Raw genomic sequence first — 8,613 nt, 5'->3', positions numbered from 1 at the left:
ATGATATTAAGGATTTATTTTCCACAAGTTTAAAACACATTTTCCTAACTGAAAGTAATTAAATAAGCGGGCCACAATTTAAACCGATCGAGTAGGTCTGCGGTGGAGAGAGAAAAAAGAGAGAGAAAAAAAGCATGGGCTGTAGTTAGCTAACATTCAAAATAGACATTTAAAATAAGAAGGGCAGCAAATACAATAAAATTATTGTCCTACAATTTAAACACATAGATAGGCTAAATAACTCACCAAAGCAGTAGAAGTAGTAGGCTAGTATATCCAACCGCGTAATGCTCACTCCTGTCCGTGACTAATTACCGCGACTAATTCCTCGTTAACGGAACGTTACACCGTCGGCTTTTGAATCTCAATCCTATATTCCATAATAAAGGCTTCTTAAATGTCGTTTGCTCGAATGTGCCCGAAGTCAGCCTGGCTTCTTTACGTGTCTTTCCAAGTTTTCCAGCACCGCATTCAGCTCCGCGGTGCTGTGGAGACCACACACTGGCAGCGCTGCACGGAGGTGGCAGTTATTTGCGGTTTCTGTTTGACACAATGCTTAGTTTATTTAACTTGGATCAAAATATTTAATTTTGTTAAACTTTATATCCGTTTTGTGCCGTTTTGTACACGTATATAACATTTTAAAATAGGGGCGGCCCGCCGGCCGGCCTAAAGGCTACAAACACACACAAAAAAAAAAAACGATTTTCCTCATCCACCAATCGAGATCATTTGAAACGAGGAGTACTCGAGTACTCGATTACTAACGCCCATCCCCAGTAGCTACAGAATATATACTGTGCTGTGTAATAACAGGGTCGAAAAACGGGGAAAAAGTCGCGGCTTGTAGGCCGAAAAGTACGGTACTAAATGGTGACGTGACACATAGATGCTAACGTAAGCCAGTAATGTTGATATGATGACCAGCTACACAAAGGTGGTGCTATCAAGGGTAATCTCTTGCAATGGAAAGTCACCTCCTGAAAATAACCTTTTATCAAAAGTGAGTTGAGTAGAGTAGAGTAGAGCTGTTACCATGTAATGGAAAAGCGCCATAACTAGTAGTTTGATTCGAATCGGCAGTTAAATTCAGTTTTTTTTTTGCACCATCAAAAACAGCTATAGTACAATCCAAAATTACAATTCGGACCGAAAAAATTAACATATTGTGTGACCTTTAATTTCTTTCTCTCCAGGTTTTGCCTCTGGAAGCTGAATAGGAAAAGCACCATGGCCATGTTGCGGTTCCCCACACTGGCCCTGATCGTCCTGGCCTGCATCGCTCCACAGTCTCTGGGTTGCCCCTCTGGCTGCCGCTGCTACAGCCTCACAGTGGAGTGCGGCTCTCTCGGGATCAGAGCAATCCCACAGGGCGTCCAGGCTGTCACCGAGGTCAGTTGGCCAATCCACAATAAGTTAGGGCGCCATAGCTGTCAGAGCAGTGCGGCCGACCAGCTCCTCCCCCTTACCAGCACCAGTGCTTTTGTATGAGTTGACTCCCTCTCTGATCCATTCTTATTACCCTGAAATGATTGTGGTTAATCAATGTGCCGTGACCCTCTTTGATGTAAGCCTGAGGGAGGGGCTGCGCTATTGGCTGTGTAATTATTCATTCTTGCTCAGAGAGTGACTCTCGTACGGCCTGTGATCATCTGTGGAGAAGATGTTTAACATTACACCGTCTTTTCCCTCTTGGGTTCAGGCCCCCCAACATTACTTTGGCTCATGAATATTAATGAAAGGCATGTCCCGGATAAATTGTTCCGTTAACCTCAATCAGCAGGTCTATCTCGTCGATCATTCTTTACCTCGTGGCCCGCTTTCGCTTCTTTACAAACACAGAAACTGAATGCACATTACCAATCAAGCATACGGGCAGCCATGTATTATGGATCAAATGCACACACTACGGAGAGTGTAGCTCCAATAACTCAAATACTTTTAGTTTGCAGATGGTTCCTGACATGGTCCGTGAATTCCACTGCATTTGGCAAAAGAACTGCATCGCAAAAAGGGAAAATTGCCGCACAACCCACATTGTCAGAGCCCATTCCACATGTTTGTATTGCCTACATTAACATATATCCAAAGCCCTGCTGAGCCCAGTGAGTGCTGATAGCTCTCAAGGGGGTTCCGCTGTTTCTGTAATCTCTCCTCATGGTTAATACATGTTTCTATAGTCAGCACAGCAACAGGGCCGCACAATTCCTTGTTCAAAGCACCAGGTCGAACAACACATCCCCTTCCCTGTGTCTCTAATGCAATCAATGTGTGATCACTCTACTAATTTAATTTGCCCTGTTTTCCCAACAGACCATTTTCCTCCAGGACAACGCTATAGTGCAGATCCGTCTTCAGGACCTGATTCGACTGGGCAGCCTCCATTACCTCTACCTCCAGAATAATAGCATTTCAGCACTGGAGCCAGGGGCTTTTCTCAGCCAGGGGCAGCTGTTAGAGCTAGCCCTCAACGGCAACCTCATCCATTTGGTCACCCAAGACATGTTTCGGGGTCTGGAGCACCTCCGGATCCTGTACCTCGCCGGGAACCAGATTACTCGAGTGCAGGACTACACTTTCAAGGGACTGCAGGTTAGCTAGTTTAGATAAAATTAATGGATTGATAGATGTGTGGATGCCCAACAAGTTTTTCCCCGATAATATGGGTCCCTGATGTAAACTGAGACTCCCAAAGTATGTGAAAAAACAACCTCTCTCTTTTTCTGAAAACTTGTGTTCATAAACCCCAGTCAGATTTCTCTTCTCTTATGACGTCATGAGCGGATAAGCCAAGACCCCCATTACCAACCTAATGTAGCACCATGTCCACCTGTGATAAGCACACCCCTAGATACTTCTGAATCCAACCATGTTAGATTCAACCGACAGTTAGATCCACGGCCAATCAGAGCAGACTGGGATTTTTGGAAGTTGGGGTTTAAAGAGACAGGCTCTAAAATGGAGCGTATCAGACAGAGTCTGAAAAGAGGAGATTAAGCAATGTCACTGTGAGAAATATGAAAGTATTCTTGGACACAACACCATTACAATGTTGAACCTGAAAATTAGCATTATATGTTCCCTTTAAATTGTAGCCCTAATCCTTTTTGGGTAAGGTGAAAAAAGCTTAGCTTTTGCCAGATATTCCAATATAGGATACTTCTTTACGGATTATATAGAATGACGACTGCAACTCTAAATCCAATTCATGACGAACAAGCCCGATATATCCGTACCTTACAGTAATAAAGTGCATACTGAGTCAGGCGGAATTGAGTCAGCCTCTCTTTACTTTTGACATTTATTTTCCTCCTCCTTTAACCTGCATATTTTACATTTTCCCTCCTCTGCTTTATGTATTTTTATGCTGCAGCGTCTGCAGGAACTCCACCTGCAGGAGAACAGCATAGAGCTGCTTGCAGAGAAAGCTTTGTCTGGATTATCCTCTTTGGCCCTGCTGGACCTCAGCAGAAATCAACTCCGCACCCTGGGAGCCTCATCTCTCAAGCCGCTTGTCAGTCTGCAGGTGCTCCGTGTCACAGGTAGGCAGAGCAAAGGCTCATTATGTTTCACTCTAATCCCCCAAAATGGATTTTACACTTCCTTCAAACATGCTTCCATACCACAATTCTGAAGAACTGACACTGCCCTAGAATGCACTATCTATAGCCCATTGGAATTAGGTCAATGATAAATGAAGTGCCCTTAAACATGTTTGACATGTCGAAGGTTTTCCCTCAACCATAAGCTTTTAATAAGAAAACATCCCTTGAAACAAGAACCAGCGCACATGGATGCCAAAAGAGCTCAAATAAGGTTTAAATGATCATAATCAAAATAATGTGATCACAAAATAATAACACCCGAAGGTCCATTTAGCAGCTCATCTGGAGCTTTCATTCTTCTTAGATGATCTTAAAGCACTTAAAGGGATTTCTTGGAAGAGTATAAGGGCCGCAGGAGAGAAAACAAAATGCAAGGAGGACGTTTTTTTTCCATTATGCACTTCAAGTCAAAATGTCAAGTTTAAAGTGGAAATACATTGTCGAGAATAAAGACGAAATATGTTGAGAAATAAAGATGAGACACAATGTTGAGTTTACACTCGACAAACTTCAAAGTTCATTCTTACCCTTGAAAAACAGCTGTTAACCCGGTTTCTCTTGTTTGTTTGCTTCCATCCCTCACCTCCAGAGAACCCATGGCGATGCGATTGTGCTCTGGGCTGGCTGAGGGCCTGGATCAGAGAAGACGGCCAGCGCCTGTTGAGCTCGGCCGAACAGCGTCGGCTCATGTGCTCCGAGCCGCCTCGCCTCTCCCACCTCAGCCTAGTGGAGGTGGCTCCCAACAGCCTGGTCTGCATCCCCCCCGTGGTGCAGCTGGAGCCCAGCCATTTGACCGTACGGCTAGGGGAGAGCCTCCGGGTCTCCTGCCAGGCATCGGGATACCCTCAACCTCAGGTGAGCAGTGCTGGATAAAAGTAGTCAGCCCCAGTACTTAAGTCAAAGTATATAGATAGATACTCCTGGTCAAACATTTCTACTTGTATACCTACGAGTTTACTTAAGTTGAAGTACCAGAGTATTTGCTTTTAAAAATACTTAAGAATTCAAAAGTACAGAGTGTACATTTTTGTTCGATAAAGGCAAATGATTAATGTAGGACTCTGGTTCCAACAAGACAAGGGTCACACATTTTGTTCAAATTATAATTTTATAAAATGACATCTTCATCATCGCTCGTCGGATAAACTCACAATCATGAGAGATAAGAACATTGAGATAGCGCAACATGCTTTCTCAGGGTGGATGGAGAAATGTAAGAAAGTCATACATTTTCAAAGAAGCAGAAAGTAATGTATAAACACTCCAATATTGCACCTAATATTAGCCCTCACATACTTTGACTTTGTTACTGTCCACCACTGCAGGTGACCTGGAAGAAAGCCTCCTATGGCAAACCCCAGATGTCACCTCGAGGCCTGGTTCAAGAGTTGGGACCCAACGGTGAGCTCTTCAGGCCCGGACCTGGAGGGGTGGTGACGGCCTTGCCAAGCAGCGGAGGGGTCAAGGTTGGAGGTGTTGTCCAGGGAACTCAAGGGCTTGTGCGTGGGACTGAGGAGGGTGGTGAGAGAGACAGCTTTGATCCAGATATGGGCAGCGGCATGCTGTTCCTCAGCAATGTCACCGTAGCGCATGCCGGGCGCTACGAGTGTGAAGCCTGGAACCCCGGTGGTGTAGCTAAAGTTACCTTTCATCTGGCCGTCAACATGTCCTCTTCTTCATATTCATCCCAGTTCTGGCCTCGTTTGAACACACATTCCTTTGTTTCCTCTTCATCCAACTCCTTGTATCAGCCAGAGGTTCTGGACGTTAGCCAGGAACCGCTCTACGAACAGGACAGTATGGACTTCAACTCTCTTGGACCGGCTACTCAAACCGCCATCGCCATTGGGATCTCATTGCTCGCGCTCACAGCCGTTCTCCTCTTGATCATGATCTACTCTCGTCACCAGCAGTTCCGCAGAGAGGACGGAGGGTCCTACTGTACCAGCAAGGAAGAGAGCATTCTCTACGTCAACGACTACTCCGATGGACCTACCACCTTTGCCCAGTTGGAAGAGTATCGCGACGACCACGGCCATGAGATGTACGTACTCAACAGATCCAACCCAGTCCTGGGATCCGCTTCGTCCAGGTGTCCAATAATGGGCGGGTTCGTCCAGCAGAAAGGCATGAAGGAGGCCCTCCTGGACCACGAAATGGTGCAGACACTAACCAGATCTGGAGGAATGGGGGTCCGCAGAAACCCGGCAGACGGAGGAGAAGGGCCCCTAACGACGGACCCTGAGGAGCTCTTCCTCAGTCAGAGTCTGCTCTTTGGATCACAGATGGCCTACGAGATCCACTGCTAAAGGGCTTTCAATTGTGTTCTGACATGGAACAATACAGTATGTTGATGGACTTAATTATAGACATTGAAGGGGAATGACCTCGGTTCAGTGATTTGAAGCATCAGATTATTATGTGGTCTCCAAAAGAGGGGAGTGTCAGTTAGCGGTTGCTAGGGGAAATTTGGATCACAATAAGCCTCTCAAGAGATCCTGGTCTGATTGATTGTTTCACATTAAGATGGGTCATATGGATAACCAGTAATAATGAAATGGGATATAACAACTTAACTGTACCCATCCGTCTCCAAGTCAACCCTTTAAAGATAACTATAAGTGGCTAACATTGTCAGAAATGGTTAGTATAAGGCCAGAACTGTGCAACGCATAGCGTTAACTAACATTATAAATTGAAACAGTGATTCATATTTTGTAAGGATTCCATTCTTTAGGTTTTGTTTTGTGTGTTTTTGTCAGTGTTCTGTGTAAATATAATAACACTAATTTTCACTGTGAAGTTCAGTTGTTCTGTGGACCCCGTTGCAGTTCCCATTAGAATTAGACCCAAACCAATCCTCTTATTCAAGCTGCATTGTCATTACCCAAATGTATGTGTGGGCGCAGGTGGGTGGATTTGATTAAAGAGGTTCATTTTGAATACATCAGAATTAGCCTATTTTTCAACCTTTCTACCAATAGCATTGTATTCCTTGATGTTTACATCTCATGGGTTTTTTTCTACCTATTATTTGCAACCCTAGACCAAGGGATGAACATTTCTATTGTGTCAAGTTGAATATTCGCTGGAAATAAATCCAATAACATCAGTCTGTAGCAACCATTCTAATGTGAATGTTCTAAAATACTTTTTCCCTTTGGTTTCTACATAATAAAACATATTTTAAAAGATTCAATGCTTCCTTTCTTCCGTTAACCAGTTGCCTTAGAAAGCGGCTCTGCACGGTCTATATTGGAACTGCATGAGCTGTAGCAGCTTTGTGTGAAAGACATGTTTTAGAGGGATGGAGGCTTTCAGTGGCTTTCAGTCACCCTGTACGGTTCGTGTTGTGAGAGGACCATGGCTCATACACTTTTAATTATTTCCCCTCTGCTGCTAAGCATTCTGGTACCAGGTGTACTTTCAGAGCTACTTGTGGAATCAAATAGGAGAGTTGTATTGGAAAAGTGTTCTGAAACACCAAATAATATGTGCCTCATACCAAAACCAGGATTCAAACTGATTCCTATTCAAACAACAATGACCGTTATTTCAGTATTTGTGTTTGTATATTAACAATTCTATTAAATGTTGCGATTATTTTATTAGAAGACAATGAGGCACACAACTGAAGGCAACCTTCCCAATCAAAAAGTGGTATTGTATTGATAATACTCCTTATTTTTGAAATATACATTTACAGATATAATGCATTGCAATAAGTGTATAGGCTAGTCAATGTGAGCATTAATAGAGCAATCCAACTGGAAGGAAATAGTTTGAACATTTTGGGAAATACAGTATATGGTGTTTTTCTGTTCTTAGTCCTTAAGCTTTTATTATGTCCCTTGGAGATAAATTCACCGTAACATGCATGCAAAGTTAATCAAACAAAAAATGCATATACATACAATCACCTCTTAGCTTTTTAATTAATACTTACGTCTGAGGCTGTTTAATCTGTCACAAACCGTAATGGATAAGCGACTAATTGTGAGCTTAGGGGAACCTGTGCATTAAAATGATATCTCAGCAACGGAATGCAATCACTTTATGTCATATTGAAATTGCCAGGCAACCAGCCAGCCGGAGACGCTGTGCGCAGGAGTGCTGAATGGAAAGATGAAATGTTGTTCTCAAAAAATAATAACGGCATGTTTTCGATTTATAAGGTTTAGCGAGTAGGTTCATTTATTATTTTGAGAAAAACTAGCTTAATTCCCATGCTTCCAGGCTGAGCCAAGTTAGGCTAACACCCCCTAGCTCCAGGTTTTTACTTTTGGAAAAAAAGCAAACAAGTTTGTTTACCCAAAAAGATTTCCAGACAGTCCTGTATGGAATTGGCAGTTAATTTCAGATGTCATATGTACAGATTCAACAACAGCAGACAGCTGAGCTAACACGAAGGACAAAAATTAGAACATTTCCAAAACACTGGAAAAAGAAAAAAAAGATAACGGACCTGACGGAAGCCCATCACAATGGCTGCTCATCACAGCTGAAGATGTATTATGCAGCCTATCCCACAAAATGAAATGTGAAAAACTCTTATTCCAGTTATACAAACTAAATGGATTTCCTTTGTGCCTTCTATGATAGCCTTCTATTCTCAGGCTGGGTCATTACATAGCCAACTGCTTACAATGATTGTCATGGGCACAATAAAAAGTCTTAAAATGCCCAGACGAAAAGCTTGATTGGCATCTTGAAGTGTTTCTGTTATTCAGCCGTTATTTTGCACAACCCCCGCTTTATCACTGAATGCACGCTGAGTGCACTACACTGTTGTTTCATTTTCATAAAGGTTGCACCTCCTCTAATCACTACAAGTTATTTTCAAAGATCCCCAACAGAGCAGGTGTAGGCGTGTGCTGTTGATTAGGGACTTTCATAATAGACTGAACTACCAAAAGAATTATGGAAAAATAATACTAATGATAGCGGTAATGCCAAAATCAAGGTTATGTGCTGTTGCTAGGAGCGCACCCCATTAAGGAGCACAGGA

The 8,613-nt window shown here is 43.1% G+C and overlaps 1 protein-coding gene across 1 annotated transcript; it reads left to right on the top strand.

Moving 5' to 3' along the window:
* Window positions 1–1,230: 1,230 nt before the first annotated feature.
* On the top strand, window positions 1,231–5,914 carry lrrc24 (leucine rich repeat containing 24; the record flags this gene model as incomplete). Its single annotated transcript, XM_080034472.1, has 5 exons — window positions 1,231–1,392; window positions 2,314–2,592; window positions 3,374–3,542; window positions 4,195–4,460; window positions 4,931–5,914. The coding sequence occupies 5 exons, from the start codon at window positions 1,231–1,233 to the stop codon at window positions 5,912–5,914; spliced, it is 1,860 nt and encodes a 619-aa protein (XP_079890598.1).
* Window positions 5,915–8,613: the final 2,699 nt, after the last annotated feature.

Source organism: Ammodytes marinus, assembly GCF_949987685.1.
Source record: "Ammodytes marinus genome assembly, chromosome: 9".
Lineage (NCBI taxonomy): Eukaryota > Metazoa > Chordata > Actinopteri > Uranoscopiformes > Ammodytidae > Ammodytes > Ammodytes marinus.
This window is presented reverse-complemented; position numbering and strand designations above follow the sequence as displayed.